The sequence below is a fragment of the Podarcis cretensis genome (genome assembly GCF_951804945.1).
Source record: "Podarcis cretensis genome assembly, chromosome: 12".
Lineage (NCBI taxonomy): Eukaryota > Metazoa > Chordata > Lepidosauria > Squamata > Lacertidae > Podarcis > Podarcis cretensis.
In genome coordinates, this window is record NC_137181.1 from 1,451,754 (window position 1) to 1,474,037 (window position 22,284).

Below are 22,284 nucleotides of genomic sequence, written 5' to 3' on the forward strand. Positions count from 1 at the left end.
CAGAACTTGCTGGGAACTTCCGTTTGTATATTGCTTTTGCTTTTAGCTGTTTTGCTGGAGACGAAGGGAAGCAGACATGTTTTTTCCTTTGTTCCTGAACTATGCTGAATAAATGCTGTAAATATGCTTATACATTTCTCTATCTGCCACTAACGCTGTGAGAAGATTTATTCACTCTGCTGACAAAGCGTACATGGGTCTCTAAACGTATCTGAGGCTCGTGTCGCTGATTGATGCTGTACCAAGGGAGACCGGTGATCGTCCAGCTGCATTCGGCCATCTGACATGCCACCGTGGGAAACCAAGATGTTGGTCTGATGTCTGCAGGACTCCTTATGAAAGCAGGCACATCATGGCACAACGCCTAGGCTAATTGATGGAACTCACTGCCACAGGATAGGGTAGTGGTAATTTTGTCAAGGGGAGGGGAGATTAGGCAAATTTCACAGGGGAAAGGCAGCCTTGATGGTAACTGATAAAAGGCAATATGGAACCTCCAGGTTTGTAGAGAACCAGAGAAGAAGAAGAAGAGTTTGGATTTGATATCCCGCTTTATCACTACCCTTGGGAGTATCAAAGCGGTGAATATTCTCCTTTCCCTTCCTCCCCCACGACAAACACTGTGAGGTGAGTGAGGCTGAGAGACTTCAGAGAAGTGTGACTGGCCCAAGGTCACCCAGCAGCTGCATGTGGAGGAGCGGGGAATCGAACCCGGTTCACCAGATTATGAGTCCACTGCTCTTAACCTGCTCTTAACACCACACTGGCTCAAGAGGTCTTGCCATGAAGATCCTAGGATGGGAGGTGGGGTAGACAATCTATGCAGACCACTTGTATTTTTATTTAAAGCAGAATAAGGCAGATGTACACACCTCTGCTCCACTCCCCTTTTCATGGTGGCGCCAGGGAAGTTTCTGCTGTCTGCTGACAGGCGTTGATTTCACAAGCTAGCGAGACTTTGCTCCCTTTGGGTCAGCCTTGGCTTCGGACTTCCAGGAAGATTCATAGGGCTGGTTAATGACTGACCAGCTCTGCCCCCTCCTCTCCTGCCCCACAAGTTCTTTGCAGTCCGGCCATGGGTTCCACCTCGTTCCCTTTCGTCCTCTTGCTCCCCCTGCTCCTTGCTGCACCCGGCGCTGCCCGGCGTCCCCAAAAACACCCAGCCCCAGAGAATCCCATCGACAAGATTGACGTCCAGGCCAACTTTGATCTTGGCCAGGTGAGCAGATGGATTTGGAAAGGGAAACAGAATTTCTTCTGGGGTTGGAGTGGGGCAAGATAGCCGAGCTAGAGCTGTCCAAAACTGCTTCTCAATCATTGGCTGAGATGCTGTGATGTCATGGAATGCCCTGCTTCTTTGCCCTCCGGGATGTTTCTAAAGGTGGCTGCAAGATATTAATCAGAGTGTTTTCCTTCCCTGTCACACCAGCCGGTGCTTCTGGATCTCACCGAAGGGTTTTCGTTCATCTCCTGTTGACAGGAAATCCTCTTTAGTATCTGCGTCAGAAGGAAGGTTCCAGAAAGAGCTCTGTCCAAATGCCCTGGAGCAATCTGGACCCTGTCTCTGCCCTCCTCTCGCATGACGGCGTTTCTTACAGCCTTGTGCTTTACCTTTCTGTCTCTGTCTTGCATACCTGGCAGGTGTCAAGCCAGTCACAAAGGCGTCCTCAGTCCAATCTGGGTCCACAGGTGAAGGGGACGCCAGGTGGGAACTTCCTTCCCAACAACCCCCGCCTCTTGAAAAAACACCCCTGAGCTTGTGTGCGTTGTCGAGAAACTCGCTCCATAATGTGATATTTACACACTGGCGTGATATGGCACACCTTAGTTCTCAAATTCTAAATTTGATCCATGCCAAGTAATTCCATTTAGCTTAAAGGTAAAGGTAAAGGGACCCCTGACCATTAGGTCCAATCATGACTGACTCTGGGGTTGCGGCGCTCATCTCACTTTATTGGCCGAGGGAGCCAGCGTACAGCTTCCGGGTCATGTGGCCAGCATGACTAAGCACCTTCTGGCGAACCAGAGCAGCGCACGGAAATGCCATTTACCTTCCCGCCGGGTTGGTACCTATTTATCTACTTGCACTTTGACATGCTTTCGAACTGCTAGGTTGGCAGGAACAGGGACCGAGCAACGGGAGCTCACCCCGTCGCGGGGATTCGAACTGCTGACCTTCTGATCAGCAAGTCCTAGGCTCTGTGGTTTAACCCACAGCGCCAACCGCATCCCTCCATTTAGCTTTGATAATTTAAATCCACCTGTCACACCCCAAGACAAAGTTTAAAAAACAAAGGACCAAAAATCTGTTGGTTGTTAAGGTGCTACAAGAGACTCAAAGCTTTTGCAAGTTGTCTATGCTTTCCAGTGTGATTTGGGGCAGAAAAGGCTAACATGCTGACCTGCAGGTGGTGATGGACAGCTCCCATCATCCCTGACCTTTGCTGGGGTTTATGGAAGTTGTGGTCCAAAACAGATGGAGGGCATCAGGTTGGATATCCTTGGTTTGGAGGAATGAACAAACAAACTCCCCCACCCACCCAAATCTTATTTTTTTAAATCGTTCAACAATATTTCTAGTGTTATTTACACTCTCATATTCAGTGGGCTGTATCTACTCAAGAGGATACACACTGAAATTAATGAACCGAAGTCAGACTCATATCCACCCATTTCAGAGGGCCTACTCTGATGTACACCCCCTCAACATTTCTCTGATGAAATTTTGTTGTTGTTTAGTCGTTTAGTCATGTCCGACTCTTTGTGACCCCCTGGACCAGAGCATGCCAGGCACTCGTGTCTTCCACTGCCTCCCGCAGTTTGGTCAAACTCATGCTGGTAGCTTCGAGAACACTGTCCCACCATCTCATCCTCTGCTGTCCCCTTCTCTTTGTGCCCTCCATCTTTTCCAACACCAGGGTCTTTTCCAGGGAGTCTTCTCTTCTCATGAGGTGGCCCAAGTCTTGGAGCCTCAGCTTCACGATCTGTCCTTCCAGTGAGCACTCAGGGATGATTTCCTTCAGAATGGAGAGGTTTGATCTTCTTGCAGTCCATGGGACTCTCAAGAGTCTCCTCCAGCACCATAATTCAAAAGCATCAATTCTTCGGTTTGTCATTGCTTTTCCCCTCCAAGATTTCTCCGATGAAAAGAGTGACATCCTACGTTGTCACAAGCTGACTCTCTCTCTTCCCTCTTCCAGTTTGCCGGGAAATGGTTCCTGGTCGGGGTGGCCTCGCGATGCAGCTACTTGAGTGAGAACAGCCACCGGCTTGAAGCAACCAACCTGGTGGTCTCTGTGGGTGGCGGAAGCTCTCAGGGATCCTTGTTGGTGAGCACCTTCCGCCCGCTGTAAGTATCCGAGGAAGTCGGCAGGATCCACTGGGCCCAGATGAATGGGATGTGGAGGAAAGGCCATCCTCTTTGTTGGTCCCCAAGAATCATAGAACGGTAGAGTTGGAAGGGACCCCAAGGGGGTCCAACCGCCTGCATTAGAGGAATCTCAGCTACTGTTGGGGTTTTTCTACTACGTGCCATTTTGTGCAGCTTCACACAAAGCAATTAGAAGGTGGCCAAAAGCCAAGGATGGATGAGTAGAGGAGTTATTCTGCCTAAAGTTATGGGAACTTGGATACAGCTCTACCGTTGGTTGAGGTTTCACGCAGGCATGATGACTTATGACCTTACTGAGTGGATAGTGCTGTTGGTCAGTGTGGTGTTTTGAGGGTCGTTTGGAGTTTGTTAAGAGAGAGCTAGTTAAGATCCGTATCTGTTCTTGTACATAGTAACTTGTAGAGTCTGCTGTTTTTAATAATCACCTCTAAGTAACCAAGTTACTGGTAGCAGTGTCTTGTTCCTGCTTTGTCCATCCTGCCTGCAACTGACTGCTTTCTGGAACTCTGCGTATGCTCTGCTAAGTTCTGGCTAAGATCCTGCAACAGGTCAAAGTTGCGAAACACCGATAGCTACAACATCCCTGGCAGATGGCCATCCAACCTCTGCTTAAAAACCTCCAAGGAAGGAGAGTCCACCACCTCCCGAGGGAGACCGTTCTACAGTCGAATAGCTCTTACTGTCAGAAAGTTTTTCCCTGGAGGACTATGTCTGCCACCTTTGGAGGAAGTCTAGTGAGGTATAAATGTGGCAACCCAAAGGAATGCTCTTTCAAGCTACTATTACATTCGCACACAGAGCCAATGCCTTTGTTTTTTTCTGGGGAAGTAGGGATGTGTTTTTCTGGTGCTGGTTGTTCCTAGGCAAACAGCCTATGGAACAGGATCTGGCCTGACATGGACCGGCCGCTGGAATACTGCCCTGAATGCTTGGTCTTCTCCTCCATCTCTGCAGGGACGGCGTCTGTTGGAACATCCAGCAAACCTACTTCCCCACCAAGATTCCTGGCAGGTTCCTCTTGAAAGGTGGGCGAGGATTGGGGTGGTTTTGCCCATGGGGACCTCCCTCACATTTCTCCCAGTCCCCCCCTTTAAAAAATAATTACTCAGAGCAACAGGCAAAGCTTTTCCCAAGATGGTCACCTTCAGCAATAATCCTCAGCTTTTCTACTATGCGTTTCAAACACTCCCAGTTAATATCTCTATAACACCTACAGCATGGGTAGGCAAACTAAAGCCAGGGGGCTGGATCCAGCCCAATTGCCTTCTAAATCTGGCCCACAAACAGTCTGGGAATCTATGTGATTTTACATGAGTAGAATGTGTGCTTTTATTTAAAACACATCTCTTGATTTATTTGTGGGGCATAGGAATTCGTTCATGTATTCTTTTCAAAATATAGTCTGGCCCCCCACAAGGTCTGAGGGACAGTGGACCAGCCCCCTGCTGAAAAAGTTTGTTGACTCCTGTACAGCAGCCCTGAGCACAACCATCATTCCCATGTCGCCAGGTGCATTTATAGAATAAAGTAGAGCTGGCCAAGGGAGTTTTGGGTGGAGCTGAAGGTCTATGTCGTAATGCTTCTGCTGCCATGTTGTCGCAGGGCAAATCTGCTGTCTCACTAGTACCATTAACTCCTCCTGAGTTGGATTGAAGAAAGAGTCCAAAAGTTTATTTACTGCAGTAAATAGGTTCAGCGCAGCTTCTTCCACAAAGGCTGAACGGTGTGTGTGTGAGTGTGTGTGTCCCCCCTGGACCTTTTATAGGGTTTACAGACAAATAATTCATGTAAAATCCAATCAAAACGCTGCAAACATCAGCAGAGGGTGGGCTGGCAAAACACGCATTGGATGCAACTGTCTGGATGTCCTGCCTGCAACTTGACGTGTGTCCAGCCCTTCTAGGGCCCCTCGCTTCTAAAGTTTTGAAGCCCACATAGATACAACCTACATACTTAAAAGAAAGGGAGAATTGTAGTCTGAGGTTTATGTTTACATAGATAACAAGTCCCTGCCCTGTTCAGGGAAGTTTTTAATGTGTGACATCTTAGTGTATTTTTGGTCTTTGTTGGAAGCCGCCCAGAGTGGCTGGGGAAACCTAGCCAGATGGGCGGGGTACAAATAATAAATTATTATTATTATTATTATTATTATTATTATTATTATTATTATGCATAAGGGAGTCATCCTTGGTAAGCTGGCATGGCCAGACTTCCGTAAATCTTCTACTTCAAAATGCCATTCTTATTTGGTGTCTTCAGCAGCCAAGCAGCAACTGGGCTAGGTGTCTTTTATGAACAAAAGGGAACTGCTATGAGCCAAGGAAGCCAAAGGTTTTTAACTGAACCCCAATGTCTCATTCAATTGGGGCCTTTTATAGGTTTCTCACACAAAGCATATTTTGGAGACCTTGGCCCACCCCCCCACGCTGTCGCTTCCCAGGCAGGAGTGCAACCCGTTTCGTTTTACGACAAATATTCCGCAAAGCAAGCCAAACTCTGCTCCACCAGGTCTCCATACTGGGGGAACGTCACCTGTTGGATTTCTGCCTGCTGTGCTGCTCTTTAAAGGCACAGGGGCAAAAGTGCCTCAGAAGCACCTTTGCCTGCAGGGGAGCAGGCAAAGCGCCATTTCTCCATGCGCTGACCTAGGGCGCTCTGTGTATCCCCCCCCCCCAGGCCGTGGCAGCCCTGTGGACATGGTGGTGGCGGAAACGGATTATAGCAGCTACGCCATCGTGTATTACCAGAAAGCCCGGAAGATCTCAGCGAAGCTTTATGGTGAGGACTCCTTGGAATTGCTGTGCATGTTTCTGGTGGGCTGGAAACATTCCTGAAGGAGGGGGGGGGAGCTCTGTCTAAGCTCAGCCTTGAGAGCTAAAAAGAACCTACAGAGGCAGTGCACCTCCAAGTATCAGTGGTGGGGCAAAAATGAGGAAAGGTCTCCAAGCCCATCTTTGGAGACCCCTGGAAGCGATGGCAAGCAGGACAAACTGGCCCAGTTTGCCTGTGGTCTCAGTCAGCAGGACTCTGCTTATGCCCTTGTTACCCTTTGGCCAGGATAGGAATTGAGCCCCCAGGCTCAGCGGTAAAGGTAAAGGGACCCCTGACCATTAGGTCCAGTCGCAGATGACTCTGGGGTTGTGGCGCTCATCTCGCTTTATTGGCTGAGGGAGCCGGGATACAGCTTCCAGGTCACATGGCCAGCATGACTAAGCCGCTTTTGGCGAACCAGAGCAGCGCACGGAAATGCCGTTTACCTTCCCGCTGGAGCGGTACCTATTTATCTACTTGCACTTTGACGTGCTTTCGAACTGCTAGGTTGGCAGGAGCAGGGACTGAGCAACGGGAGCTCACCCCATCACGGGGATTTGAATCGCTGACCTTCTGATCGGCAAGCCCAAGAGGCTCAGTGCTTTAGACCACAGTGCCACCCGCGTCCCTCGGCTCAGGGGTTTGTTGTTGTTGTTGTTTAGTCGTTTAGTCGTGTCCGACTCTTCGTGACCCCATGGACCAGAGAACGCCAGGCACTCCTGTCCTCCACTGCCCCCCGCAGCTTGGTCAGACTCATGCTGGTAACCTCGAAAACACTATCCAACCATCTCATCCTCTGTCGCCCCCTTCTCCTTGTGCCCTCCATCTTTCCCAACATCAGGGTCTTCTCCAGGGAGTCTTCTCTTCTCATGAGGTGGCCAAAGTATTGGAGCCTCAGCTTCACAATCTGTCCTTCCAGTGAGCACTCAGGGCTGATTTCCTTCAGAATGGAGAGGTTTGATCTTCTTGCAGTCCATGGGACTCTCAAGAGTCTCCTCCAGCACCATAATTCAAAAGCATCAATTCTTCGGCGATCAGCCTTCTTTATGGTCCAGCTCTCACTTCCATACATCACTACTGGGAAAACCATAGCTTTAACTATACGGACCTTTGTTGGCAAGGTGATGTCTCTACTTCTCAAGATGCTGTCTAGGCCTGTCATTGCCCTTCTCCCAAGAAGCAGGCGTCTTTTAATTTCGTGGCTGCTGTCACCATCTGCAGTGATCATGGAGCCCAAGAAAGTAAAATCTCTCACTGCCTCCATTTCTTCCCCTTCTATTTGCCAGGAGGTGATGGGACCAGTAGCCATGATCTTCGTTTTTTTGATGTTGAGCTTCAGACCATATTTTGCACTCTCCTCTTTCACCCTCAATAAAAGGTTCTTTAATTCCTCCTCACTTTCTGCCATCAAGGTTGTGTCATCTGCATATCTGAGGTTGTTGATATTTCTTCCGGCAATCTTAATTCCGGCTAGGGATTCATCCAGCCCAGCCTTTCGCATGATGAATTCTGCATATAAGTTAAATAAGCAGGGAGACAAAATGCAGCCTTGTCGTACTCCTTTCCCAATTTTGAACCAGTCAGTTGTTCCATATCCAGTTCTAACTGTAGCTTCTTGTCCCACATAGAGATTTCTCAGGAGACAGATGAGGTGATCAGGCACTCCCATTTCTTTAAGAACTTGCCATAGTTTGCCATGGTCGACACAGTCAAAGGCTTTTGCATAGTCAATGAAGCAGAAGTAAATGTCTTTCTGGAACTCTCTAGCTTTCTCCATAATCCAGCGCATGTTTGCAATTTGGTCTCTGGTTCCTCTGCCTCTTCTAAATCCAGCTTGCACTTCTGGGAGTTCTCGGTCCACATACTGCTTGAGCCTTCCTTGTAGAATTTTAAGCATAACCTTGCTAGCGTGAGAAATTAGTGCAATTGTGCGATAGTTGGAGCATTCTTTGGCACTGCCCTTCTTTGGGATTGGGATGTAGACTGATCTTCTCCAATCTTCTGGCCACTGCTGAGTTTTCCAAACTTGCTGGCATATTGAGTGTAGCACCTTAACAGCATCATCTTTTAAAATTTTAAATAGTTCAGCTGGAATACCATCACTTCCACTGGCCTTGTTATTTGCAGTGCTTTCTAAGGCCCATTTGACTTCACTCTCCAGGATGTCTGGCTCAAGGTCAGCAACCACACTACCTGGGGTATATGAGACATCCGTTTCTTTCTGGTATAATTCCTCTGTGTATTCTTGCCACCTCTTCTTGATGTCTTCTGCTTCTGTTAGGTCCTTTCCACTTTTGTCCTTTATTATGGAAATCTTTGTGCAAAATGTTCCTTTCATATCTCCAATTTTCTTGAACAGATCTCTGGTTCTTCCCATTCTATTGCTTTCCTCTATTTCTTTGCATTGCTTGTTTAAGAAGGTCTTCTTGTCTCTCCTTGCTATTCTTTGGAAATCTGCATTCAATTTCCTGTATGTTTCACGATCTCCCTTGCATTTTGCTTGCCTTCTCTCCCCCGCTATTTGTAAGGCCTCATTGGACAGCCACTTTGCTTTCTTGCATTTCCTTTTCATTGGGATGGTTTTCGTTGCTGCCTCCTGTATAATGTTACGAGCCTCCATCCATAGTTCTTCAGGCACTCTGTCCACCAAATCTAAATCCTTAAACCTGTTCCTCACTTCCACTGTGTATTCATAAGGGATTTGACTTAGATTGTATCTTACCGGCCCAGTGGTTTTTCCTACTTTCTTCAGTTTAAGCTTGAATTTTGCTATAAGAAGCTGATGATCTGAGCCACAGTCAGCTCCAGGTCTTGTTTTTGCTGACTGTATAGAGCTTCTCCATCTTTGGCTGCAGAGAATATAATCAATCTGATTTCTATGCTGCCCATCTGGTGATGTCCATGTGTAGAGTCGTCTCTTGTGTTGTTGGAAAAGCGTGTTTGTGATGACCAGCTTGTTCTCTTGACAGAACTCTATTAGCCTTTGCCCTGCTTCGTTTTGATCTCCAAGGCCAAACTTGCCAGTTGTTCCTTTTATCTCTTGACTCCCTACTTTAGCATTCCAATCCCCTATAATGAGAAGAACATCCTTCTTTGGTGTCACTTCTATAAGGTGTTGTAAGTCTTCATAGAATTGGTCAATTTCAGTTTCTTCAGCACCAGTAGTTGGTGCATAAACTTGGATTACTGTGATGTTAAAAGGTCTGCCTTGGATTCGTATCGAGATCATTCTATCATTTTTGAGATTGCAACCCAGTACAGCTTTTGCCACTCTTTTGTTGACTATGAGGGCCACTCCATTTCTTTTACGGGTTTCTTGCCCACAGTAGTAGATATGATGGTCATCCGAACTGAATTCACCCATTCCCGTCCATTTTAGTTCACTGATGCCCAGGATGTCAATATTTATTCTTGCCATCTCATTTTTGACCACCTCCAACTTACCCATGTTCATGGTTCTTACATTCCAGGCTCAGGGGTAGTCTACTTCAAAAGTGCTAAATGCTAGGGGTAGACTTTTGCTTTTCCTTCCATAGAAACAGGACTCTGTTTTCACACTCCGAGATGTGGAGGAAAAGGGGCGAGCAGGACAGTGGGATCAAATCAGAAACCGGGACGCTTCTGTAGTTCCAGGACTGTCCCTAGGAAATTGGGACACTTGGGGGGCCTGCATTCAGCTGCTCACCCCGCAGAGATGCAGGCAAATTGCCCCAAGGTTTCCCGTTGCTTCTCTGTATGAATCACTGCCCTAGGCTTCTCTCCATCCGCGCCAGAGGCATTCCAGGAGCAGAGACTTACGCCAAGAGACTTGTTGACAGAGCAGCGCATACTCACCTCCGACATTGCAGAACTGGACCTTTCCATGGGAGGGGGGAATTGTGATTGCCTGTCGGCTGCTTAGGGAACAAAGACAGCATTAACGCTTCACTTAAATTTATGAAAGGACGAGCCATCCGGGTGAACGACGCTGTCACGGCTAAATTTGAGCAGCGTGTGGCTAGCATAGGCCTGAACGAGGACGCGACCTACTACTTCCCTGTCTACGGTGAGTAGAGGATGGGGCTATAATTTCTGGGGCCTGGCTGGGATAGTGAAGAGTAGGTAGGTTCCCACGAGGCAAGGCATAGTGATAACAGCAAGAACCTTTCTTGAACTACATAACTGGGAAACAGGGGCAAAGCAATTGCTTATATACATTTCTGAAGGCCTGGGCCACTCCCACTCCCAACGTGATTGGCTGTCTAAACTTCCAAGCTGCGAATCACGACTCAGAGCTCAAGGGCCAATGGCAGAGGCCCAAATCCTGAAGTGTTATGTGATTGGACACCATGTATCGAATCAGAACACAGGAGCTCAGAATCCTTAGTCCAGACTCAAGCTCAGGCAAACACAGACCCCTGAATACATAATACTGAACATGCAGAAATCCCCTGGCCCTCCACAAGTGATGGGGAAAGGCCCCCCTCTGTCAGAGAGGTCCATCCCGTTGGTGCCATTATTCTTGGGTGACATAGTGGACTTGACAGGTCTCTGGATTTGGGGTCCCTGCGGATCCTGACACCATTGGATGCCTCAATGAATGATGCGTTATGGGGTGAGGCTGCAGTCAAGGGCTCACGTTCTGCCCTTAGAAAGTCCCCGGCTGCTAGCACTTTCAACGTAAAAGAGAGGAGTGATTGACTATGAGGTCATTTCGCACCCACAAAAGGCTATGGGCCCATTCGGGGTTTTAAATGCCATGAGGTTACCGCTCCCCCCCCCCCCGGATAATTAACCACGAAAGCCAAAATTTGGCATGCCCCCCTGTGTGCCAAAGTTTTGCTGTTGCTATTCAGCGAAAACCCCACATTTTGCAGCACCCCAAATCTGAGTAATCCATATCTCAAATACGAGGCTGACACTCAAAAATCAGACAGTGTTCAAATCACTCTAAACTGGTGCCAAGTTTTGGCAACAGTTTTGCAGTGAAAACCCCATGTTTTGCAGAGCCCCGCAAGCTGAGTCCCCTGGACTTGTGCAAAGCGGTTTCCCCTTATCATCATAAAGTTGTGATGCTGCAAAAGATTCCAGGCTGTGGATTTTGCTCCCCCCCCCCTTAAATTTCAATATATAAAGAAATTCATGCATCATGGTATGCCATGTTGCTGTCATTGATTAAATCTTATGTTTGGGTGCGGTTAGAGTTCCCCAGCAGGTATTCTTTACTCTCCACAACTGAGATAATTGCTCATTTTTCTTCCTTTGGTCCTTTCCCTCAGGGTTTTGCGACTCGGCCGACCAGTTCCACATCCTCAATGGTGAGTTGCAAATTTGACTGTGTCTTCCCTGCTAAATAAATAAATAAATGAAAGTAAATCAGAACCAGAAAAGCTACAGGACTTTCTGTGGCAACTCAAGAATTGCGGTAAAACAATTGCTGATTCAAATAGGCCAAGTGTAAAATAGCCTGTTCACACAAAGACGTGGTATGTTTGGGTTTATTCACCTTGCTGAAGAACATAGAAATATCAAAGATCCCTTTCGACTTCAAGGAAGTAATGTGGAGATGGACTCTGCTGTTGCGCAGACTTTCTAGCCAAATAATCAGGGATGCATACTGAATTGATTTCAGACTTTTATTAGGAATAACTGCATTTTCAGCTTCCAACTCTGTATGACAACAAACTTATTAAAATTGACTTCATTTATGAACCTGTAAACTGGAGTAAAGAAAAATTGCAATGTATGAAACAGTAAATATTAGCAATATAATACGTTTATATGAATAGTGACCATTTTAATTACGGTATCAACCATGACTTAAAGACCAGAAACAAGCGTACTTATTAAGTGAAAAAACCACACAAAATTTGGAGTGGGTGGGAACCAAGTGAAAGCGGAATTCTGCAATGGGTTGGGAACATGAGCCAGGAGGACCTGATACTCCCTCAGGTTCTCAGCTGAAACTTCACGTCCAGGTGAGCTTGCCTTGCCAAGGTCATGATTTCCGACAGCTTCACGGCCATCTCAGCAGCTTTGTCCAAGTCGTCGCAGGCCAAGATCTTCAAGCCGCTCTCTGCTATCAAGGCCTTGGCTGCCTCCACCTGCGTCCCTTGAAGCCTCACGACGATCGGGATGCTCAGCTCCAGCTCGGTGGCCGCCATGATGATCCCTTCCGCGATGATATCGCACCGCATGATGCCGCCGAAAATGTTCACCAGGATGGACTGGACCCTGTCGTCCGAAGTGATGAGCTTGAAGGCCTCTTTGACCTGCTCGGCTGTGGCGCCGCCTCCGACATCCAGGAAGTTGGCCGGTGTCCCTCCGTGGAGCTTGATGATGTCCATGGTCGCCATTGCCAAGCCGGCGCCGTTCACCAGGCACCCAATGTTCCCATCCAGCCCCACGTAGTTCAGATCCACGCTGGCCGCCTCTCGGTCCCTCGTGTCTTCTTGGCTCCAGTCCTGCAGCGCGAAGATCTTCTTCTGGCGGAACGCCGAGTTGCTGTCGAAATTTATCTTGGCATCCATGCACATCACTTTCCCCGTCGAGTCCTCCACCATGGGGTTGATCTCCACCATGAGAGCGTCATACTTAATGAAGATGTTGTAGAGCTTCATCATATTGTCCGCAGCCTCATCCGCCACCTTGGCCGGGAAGCCCATCTTCTGGGCGAGCTTCAGGGCTTGGTCGCTCCGGATGCCTTCCACGATGTCCACGGGCTCCTTGACGATGGCTTCGGGGTCCTCCGCGGCCACGTCTTCAATGTTGACACCCCCCTGAGAGCTGCCGATGAGCACGGGGCCCTGGAAGGACCTCTCCATCGTGATGGCAAAGTAGTACTCCTTCCTGGGGTAGCGCCGCTCGCAGACGAGGACTTGGTTGCAGATCCGGCCCTGCTGTCCCGTCTGCTTGGTGAAGAGCTTCTTGCCAATCATCCTGGAGGCGATCTCCCGGGCTTCTTCCGGAGAGGAGACAATCTTCACCCCTCCTTTCAGGCCCCCTTCGAATGTCCCTTTGCCCCGGCCGCCAGCCAAAACCTGCGCCTTCACCACTATGTCTTCCGTCCCAATCTCTTTCGCTGCCTTATAAGCTTCTTCTGGCGTCTTGGCCACCAGGCCGTTAGGGACGGAAACCCCGGCTTCTTTCAGCAGCCCCATGCTGAGGTACTCATGCAGAGACAAGCGCCTCCGCTGCTGTGTTTGCAGCCCAAGGCTTTTAATCCATCCTGGGCTCCCACCAAACACCAGGAAACCTTCTCTGGCCATCAGGCCAGCCGCTCTCAAGGTCCACCGGCAGATCATGGAGGCCGATTTCCGTTCCCTTCTTTGGCGATTTCTCTTGCTCCTGCTCAGATCTCCTCCAACAGACCTTCCAACTGTCCTTTTAAGGGGCAGGTTCCTTCTTTAACGGCCCTCAACCTGCCTTCCCATTGGCTAGGGCCAAGATTCCACGATGACATCACCACCCTGACTGGACACGCCTCTTTGGTGTCTAAATGATGTTATTGTAGTGGGACACCCTTAAGGTTTGTGGGTGGGTAGGAGCGGATGTGATGTTTGTTTGCAATATTTACTTTCCCCTCCCTGAAGAAGTGCAGAGTTTATGGTTCTACCAAGGAATGTACATATGCCAATCAGGCATGTCGTTTTAGGGGGTGAAACTTAATTATTTAAATTTTCTTCAGTGAGAATTTCTAAAAATATGTTTTTGGGTGTGAGGAATTAAAGCTTGCTATTATTTTAGCCACTGGACAACATTTAGCTTGGTAAATCTACGTTTGGTTAAAAATCACACAAACTTCCCTTGGAAAACCAAAGAATTTTAATTTGACCTTCTGAAAATGTCAGGTAATGCTAAATAAATAACAATCAATATAAAATAAAACTGCAAGTACTTGGAAGTTATTTCTACGCAATTCTACACACATTTCACTTACTAATTATATTAATTTAACTAAAATAGCTTTTGAATTCCCAAGTTGTGTTGCAACTTTTTAGCACCCCTCAGTTTTGGAATGTGAAAGTTGGAAAATTCAGCATGCCCTAATAAAGTTACCTTGGCCCGGCGGCAAATGGGCAACAAGGGCAGATCTCTCAGCACAGGTGTGCTGGCAAGGCCACCCTCCCATCAGCAATTGTGCTGCAGCATTCTGCAGTCGCTGGTGTTATATAAAAAACCCTGCTTCTTTTCCCTTATGGGGTATCCAGAGCCTGTACAGAGTCCTTAAGTAGGTTCTCTATCATTCGGAGAAAATAACAGAGGCCAAGCAGAGAATATTGAGAAGCAAAGCAGCTCAAAAGCCTGATCTTTATTAAACTGTTGCAACAGGGTCCTCACCCCCCCCCCATGCAGGAGGGAGGAGGAACCCAAAACATTGGTTTGCAAGCTCTTATATAGGCTTTTGAAATTGCCCACCCTGTAGCTCAAGACCACCCCAAAAAACATCATGCATACATCACAGAAGGGGGCGGCCTACAGCAGAAATCCGGTTTGCCAGGATACCTGATAATGGTCACTGATTGCTTCACCTGGGCAGCCTGGCCATTCTTTTGTGATGGTAAATACATCAATTCCCAAATCCAGGCCACAAGCTCACCCTATTCATACACAAGTTACAGGATTTGCAAGCAAAAAGACAAAGGGATGGCCTTCCTCCTTGCAGAGAAATATTTGAGGTCAATTTGGGAGTCAGAATGGTTTGTGAGAGTTAAAATGGCTTCAGGACTGCTCTCCTGTACTATTTCAGACACGTGGTGCATATACTTATGTATGTGTTTGCCTTGTACATTTATGAACCTTTATTTTATATTTGGGACCTTAGGATTCTTATAACAGTAGGTTGTGATTCCTGCATTGCGGGGGGCTGGGCTGGGTGACCCTCAGGGTCCCTTCCACCTCTGCAGTTCTATGAATCTATGATGTCACTGAGAACTCTTTGCCCTGGCCAAGGAGAAGGCCAGGGAGGTGGACTGTTGGAAAAGGAACTTTGGGAAGTCTCTCTCCAGGGGCCAGTGGGCAAGTCTGGGAAGGAGAAGAAGTTGGGGAAAGTGGGCGAAAGCTGCCTCCATGATCTGCAGGCAGGCGGTGAGCATGGTGAAGCTGCTGGGGAGGACCCCCATGGCCAGGGTGCTGGGTGGGAACCCAGGATTTAATAGCCACGGGCTGCCCATGCAGCAACAAAGGAGCTTGTCTCTGCACGAGTACCTGTGCATGAAGCTCTTGAAAGACGCCGGCGTTTCCGTTCCCTACGGACTGGTTGCAAGGACACCGGAAGAAGCCTACCAGGTGGCAAGAGACATGGGCACCACGGACCTGGTGGTTAAGGCGCAGGTTTTGACAGGAGGGCGGGAGAAGGGGACCTTTGAGGGTGGCCTGAAAGGAGGAGTGAGGATCGTCTATTCTCCGGAAGAAGCCCGGGAGATCGCCTCCCTGATGATTGGCAAGAAGATCTTCACCAAGCAGACGGGAGAAGAGGGCCAGATCTGCAACCAAGTCCTCATCTGCGAGCGCAGGTACCTCCGGAGGGAACACTACTTTGCAATCATGATGGAGAGGTCGTTCCAAGGGCCCGTGATCATCGCCAGCTCCCAGGGGGGCGTCCACATCGAAGACATTGCGGCAGGGAAACCTGAGGCCATCATCAAGGAGCCCGTCGACATTGTCGAAGGCCTTCGGAACGACCAGGCCCTGAAGCTCGCCCAGAAGATGGGCTTCCCTTCTAACCTGACGTACGACGCTGCGGACAATATGATGAAGCTCTACGACTTCTTCATTCAGCACGACGCCCACATGGTGGAGATCAACCCCATGGTGGAGGACTCGACGGGGAAAGTGATGTGCATGGATGCCAAGATCATTTTCGACAGCAACTCGGCGTTTCGCCAGAAGAAGATCTTTGACCTGCAGGACTGGACCCAGGTGACAGAGGAAGACAGAGATGCCGCCCACGCAGAGCTCAACTACATCGGCTTAGATGGGAACATCGGGTGCCTGGTGAACGGCGCTGGGTTGGCGATGGCTACCATGGACATCATCAAGCTCTACGGAGGAACCCCGGCCAACTACCTCAACGTCGGAGGCGGCGCCACCGTGGAGCAAGTGAGGGAGGCCTTCAAGCTCATCACGTCCAACGGAAACGTGCAGGCCATCCTGGTCAACATTTTTGGGGGGCTCATGAGGTGCGACGTCATCGCGAACGGCATCATCATGTCGGTCAAAGACCTGGATCTCAGAGTACCGATTGTCATGCGGTTGCAAGGCACGCGGGTCGAAGACGCAAAGGTTTTGATCGCCGAGAGCGGCCTGAGGATCTTGGCCTGCGACGATCTGGATAAAGCCGCCAAAATGGCCGTGAAGCTCTCGGCAATAATGAACCTGGCAAGGGAAGCGGAAGTGGATGTTATGTTCCAGTTGCCACCCTGACGGAGCAGATTTTTCCTGCCTATTTCTGCAAAAGATACATAAACCCCCTCGTGGTCTCAGTTTTCCACAATAATCTCCCCCAACCCTGTTTTGTGTGTGTGTCAAGGTCTGAGTTGTTTAATAAGCACAAATGGATCGGATCTTTAACTTACAGTTGCTAATATAATTATTATATTGCCAAAATTTATTCTTCATGGCTGGCTCCCCCACCGTCCAGTTTACAGCCACAAAAATGATGTAATCCTCAACAAGCATAAAAGAGCTTAAATCTTAAAATACGTTTCATCCAAATAAAAGTCTACAATCAATTGGATTTTTGGAATTGTCTCCCTGATTATTCGACATCTATGACAGCAATATCCGTACCTTCATATGTGAGCAACACTTTTTCTGCCCTAATGAAGAACGGATGAATCTGTCAAATGTGGCTTCTCGTTTTCCCTTTCTTTTCCAGTTCTCCACATGTCTGCATCAGTTTGCAAAAAGTTCCCTTGAAAATTTAGCAGAATTTTAGTGCACACATATCTGGTGCACTACTGCGTAATGCACATACATTTGCAACCAACTTGAACTAATAGAATATGTTTTTGTAACGCCCCCCCCCCCAAGGCACCAACTTGAATAAAAGATTGGGGGCCTCAGCTAAGCCCTGGCCCTGATCCGGTGCACCTTATCCCTCTAGTCTAGCTTGTCTGCCTGCTCTTCCTTCCCTGTGGGCCCCTGTGGGGCACAGAGACATTCTGGGGGAAGGTCAAGGGGTCGCGAGATGCCTGCATCCCACTTTCCAGTCACTTCATTATTATTTTTAAAGTATTTATTTCGTTTTTCAGATTAAGATTTTACAGCCAAATATCCAACATACAACATAAAAACTAGACTCCCAGGAATCTCCCAGACTTCCCTTCCCCCCTTTGTGGGTCCCACTGTTAATCATTTCTTCCTGCATCCTTTATGACAATCCAAATCTTTTACCTCTCCATTGTGTCCAAAATTCACCTTTAAACTACAAGTGATATTCCAAGGATTTAAACTGTTTACAATGGTCTTTAAGATAAGTTATAAATGTTCCTCATTCCTTATTGAAATTTTGCTCTTCCTGATTTCTGATTCTTCCGGTGATTTTGGCCATTTTGGCATAATCCGTCAACTTGATCTGCCTGCCTTCTCTGGTCGGGACTTTATCTTCTTCCCATCTCTGGGCTAATAGCATCCGCACAGCTGTGGTCACATACATAAATATGACTTTATTTAGCCCCATCCTTGGTTAAAAAGGCAACCCATAAAAACAATCATTAAAAATGGGAGGGGCTAAGGGCCTGGGCATGAGGCTACTGTAATAAACAAAAATCTGCCCTTATTCCCTTATGGGGGACACAAGAGCCCTTATAAAGTCCTTTGCAGGTTCTTTATTGGTAGCAGAAAATAACAGAGGTCAACCAGAGAATATTGAGAAGCAAAGCAGCCAGTAAGCCTGATCTTTATTAACTGTTGCAACAGGGTGCCCCCTTCACACACAGGAAAAGAGGAGGACCCAGAACCAAGGTGTGCCCACCCTTATATATACATTTTAAATTGCCCGCCTTCGAGTCCAAGACCACCCCCAGAAACATCATACCTACATCACAGAAAGGGTGGTCTACAACAGAAATCTGAGTGTGTTGTTTATCTCCTGTCTGGCAGATTACCTGTTAATGCTCACTTGATTGGATACCCTGGGGAGCCTGGCCAGTCTTTTGTAATGATAAATACTTAGTTCCTGAGCCAGGTCACAGGCTCACCCTATTCATACACAGACATACCCTTAAGACAGGATTTGTGAAGGAAAAGACAATGGGGAGGCTTTTCCATTTTCCTTTGACCTTGCAGAGAAATTGTTTGGGGTCGATTTGGGAGGGACAATATGGTTTCAGAACTTTTTCTGTGGGGTTTCAGACATGTGGTTTATATATGCAGTTATGAACATTTATCCTTAATTTTTTTATTTCACTACCATGGTGCCGTGTTGGGGAGCCCAGGATTTAAGCTGACGAGTGGCCATTTTGGCTGGAATATTACGCCCCCCCCAAAGGTTGTTAGCTGTGTCCCTAAAACACTTCTCTTGCATTCTCTTGCATTTGCAGTCAGAATGCAGAAGAACAATGGGAGAAATATACATGTCTAGGAAGGCTGTTTGAAGGTGCATAATGCAGTCTGAAACTATGGATCAGGGCTTAGATTGAAACATTTTAAAAGTAGACCATGCTGGAAATAGACATACAGCTGCTCAGAGCTGCCTTTGGCTCTTCCACACCTGTCACCTTGCAGCAGCCCTTCCACCAAGCTCCCTGCGCTGTTTGCACCCCAACTGGTCATTATAACTTTAAGATCTAGTACCTGAGCTTATTCCTTTCCTCCTCCCTCCCCATTCCCCTTTCCTTTTATGCCATCTATTTTAGATTGTTTTTCATTGATTTGGAAGCCCCCCCCCCGCCTTTTTGGCTAAACACTTTATAAATAAATAAGTGAACGCACTGTGCATATCCCTAGTATATTCTTGCCACTTTTAGAAAAGCCACCAAGAAAAAGAAGATATTTCAAGAACTGTCACCAAGGGGGAGGTGGGACAAGGAGTAAGAGCAGGTACAAAAAACCGATGCAGAAATAGCCATGAGTCTAGCAATATTCTTACAGGGCAGCACTGGGGGAAATATCCACATCGGGTTCTTTTCAACGGACTTTACTCGGCGTAGACCTGCTGAAATTAGTGCTCACGTGACTAAGGGCTGGTGCAGAGGCCAGAGCACTAGTTCAAAACCCATCTCAGACATTAATTTCACCAGGGGAGACTACCTTAAGGCAGTCAGTGGCACTTCTTAGGATATCTGATCAGAGAGGAGCTGCAATTCACTTTGATGCAGATGAAGGAGCCCAAGAATTGGAAGGGACTCAGGAGATCATCCACACTGACCCCCCAACCTATAACAATACAGTTCAGACTGGAATTTTATATATAGTAACAGGAAATTGAAACGGGACCTATCCAGCATTGCATCGTAAGGGGATGTTACAACGTGGAAAGAGATGGGGAAAGAGGGGTGTTCCTTTTCTTAAAAAGCAACAAACTTGAACCCAGGTGTGCTGAGCCACCAAGAGAGATGAAAGGTGTTAAGATGTGTCACCTTCTCTATCGAATAACAGAAGAGAGTAATATTCCTTTTGACAAGGAAACATTGCAAGGCGTTGTTTTGACCGAGTAAAAATACACAGCTGTTTCCCCGCCTGTGTTTGTTTACTACAGATATCAAGGTGGTGGCGTAACGGACTAAGACCTGGGAGAGGCCAGGGTTTGAATCCCCACTCAGCCACGAAGCTCACCGGTCGCTGCCTCTCAGCCTAACCTACTTCACAGGGTTGTTGTGCTGATGAAATGTATACGGCCTCGAGACCCCTGGAAGATAAAGGTGGTATATAAGTATGATAAATAAATAAATACAGCAAAAAGGAAAAAGAGCCTATAAATCTTTTTTAAAAATTAAAGACGTTCTTTTTTTTAATATACATTTTTATTGATTTTTTTTAACATATCAATTCCAACAATCATATAACATAACTTCTTATCTTATACAATATTTTAGACTTCCGTCTACACCTCTGATGATTTTTCGTTCTTTATCACTTATTCTGCATTTCTTAATTTCGCAATTACTCTTAATTATCGTTAACTAATAATTCTCCTCGTAGTCTTTCTTGCAATATTTCAAATAGTCCTCCTTACAAAACTTCTTGCAGTCCTACTAGCATAATCTGTTCATTACAGTTACTTTTCAAATAGTTCGTATATTTACTCCAGTCTTCTAGGAATCTCTGGTCCCGCAGGTTTCGAATCCTTGCTGTTAATTTATCTAATTCTGCATAGTCCATCAATTTCATTTGCCATTCTTCTTTCATCGGTAACGTTCTGAGGACCTAACTGCATTAAGGGTGTATAGTGTTGTCAGTGGTTGGTTGGTTTCCTAAAAGTTGATATGAGGAGGCGATTTCACAGCAGGACTGAAGTGTCAGGGGAAGAGAAGTGTCATATTTTGTTCTGCAGTCATGGAAGGACACAGAGAGCCCTGAGACAGGCGGCTCGGGAACATGAGGGAGCCCTTCCCAGATTGAGAAGGACCTTGGGCTTCTCCTGCCCTGCTGTGCCTGTGCTTGCAACTCTCGGAGTTCAGCAAAGTCAAACAGGATCTATTGTCTTGATACACCTGTATAGGACATTTCACAGAAACCTCGATGTCCTGAAACAGTTGCATCAACCATTCACAATCCACCAGTGAAAATGACAGAGCATTGAGTTCTGCTTCGCAGGAACTTAGGCTTACTGTTGTCTGCTTTTTGCACAGCCAGTCAAACAGACAGTGGTTGTACATGTAGTGCACTCCAGAAGTGCCGGTACCATCTGTGGTGTCACTTCCAAAACTAGCATCTGCAAAGATTTTAGGACCTCCAGTCTTCTGACCTGTGAACTTCAGGCTGTAGTGCAAAGTCCCTTTCAAATAGCGGGCTATGCGCTTCAGAGCTTTCCAATCCTGAACAGTAGGACTGTTGGCATGTCTGCTAAGCAGGTTAGTGCTTACAGCTATGTCAGGTCTTGAGCATCTAGCAATGAAATTCAGCTTGCCTAGAATGCATCTGTATAGTGTGGTGTCAGAAAATGCTTCGGCAGTACCACCTACCTGGTAACCTGTCACCATCAGTGTGTCTGCTGGGTTTGCATCAGCCAAATTCAGTCTGGTCAATACATCAGCAATTTTCTGTGTTTGGTGTACCAGAAAATTACCTGCCTGCTTTCTTCATGCAGGATGCATTCACGAACAGCACAGAAGATTTGGTCACATGGCATGGCCAAGATTCCAGGGATGGTTCAGGGTTTGACCTATATCTTAAACAGTGCCGTGTGCCCTTGAAGAGCATTCTCTCTAATCACAAGAAGCAGAACAGGCATATTGTTGACGTGCGCCAAGCTCAGTAACGGAGCTGCGATGGGTGGGAGACGGAAGGGAGATTCCAAGTGCAAGGGGGTGTCGGGGGGCACTTGTGTTCCCGGTGCTAAAAAGTCCCAAAGACTGCAACCTTTCTTCATAGGGAGTTCCTCCACCCAGTGGCGTAGCGGCAGTTGTCAGCTGATGGAGTAGGGTTGCCATATTTCAAAAAGTGAAAATCCGGAAAAAGCTTTTCCTTTCCTTTCCTCTTGGTCAAAGTTGTTGAATTTTTTTTTGGGGGGGGGGGAATTTTTAGGGAAAAAATATTCTGAAATGTGTTGCCATATGTCCAGGTTTCCCTGGACATTTTGCTGATTTGCGGAAATCCTCCCCGGGCGCCATTTTGGATGGCCGAATCTCGGATGTATGGCTTGGCAATCCCTCGTAGCCGAGTAAGATTGTCTTCCGTGAACATGGTCTTAACAGTGAGTCCGTAAGTTACTGTGGAGGCCAATTCTGGATCCACACTTCCTTCCACAGTGGGGACATTGGTTTCCGGGTGGGAGTGGATCACGGTGAGGGTCTGCCAAGTGTGCCTTCCTCTTAGCACGTTTCTCCCTTGCGTCCTGAGTTCGAGTGTCTTCAAAGCCCATGACACCTTTGGTCAAGGCTGTTCTCCAAATGGAGCGCTCGCAGGCCAGTGTTCCCCAGTTGTCCGTGTTTATACTA

The 22,284-nt window shown here is 47.4% G+C and overlaps 1 protein-coding gene and 2 pseudogenes across 3 annotated transcripts; 2 read left to right on the top strand and 1 right to left on the bottom strand.

Annotated features, from left to right (window-relative positions):
* Positions 1-991: 991 nt before the first annotated feature.
* C8G (complement C8 gamma chain) lies at positions 992-20,093 on the top strand. Its single transcript, XM_079947074.1, has 7 exons — positions 992-1,219; positions 3,201-3,349; positions 4,346-4,416; positions 6,068-6,169; positions 10,146-10,247; positions 11,461-11,499; positions 19,884-20,093. Exons 1-7 carry the CDS (start codon positions 1,076-1,078, stop codon positions 19,901-19,903), a joined length of 627 nt encoding a protein of 208 aa, XP_079803200.1. The 5' UTR covers positions 992-1,075; the 3' UTR covers positions 19,904-20,093.
* LOC307199206 (succinate--CoA ligase [ADP-forming] subunit beta, mitochondrial pseudogene) lies at positions 11,804-13,598 on the bottom strand (annotated as a pseudogene). Its single transcript has one exon. The product of its transcript is annotated as a succinate--CoA ligase [ADP-forming] subunit beta, mitochondrial pseudogene (transcript).
* LOC307199205 (succinate--CoA ligase [ADP-forming] subunit beta, mitochondrial pseudogene) lies at positions 14,843-16,919 on the top strand (annotated as a pseudogene). The gene has a single exon. The product of its transcript is annotated as a succinate--CoA ligase [ADP-forming] subunit beta, mitochondrial pseudogene (transcript).
* Positions 20,094-22,284: the final 2,191 nt, after the last annotated feature.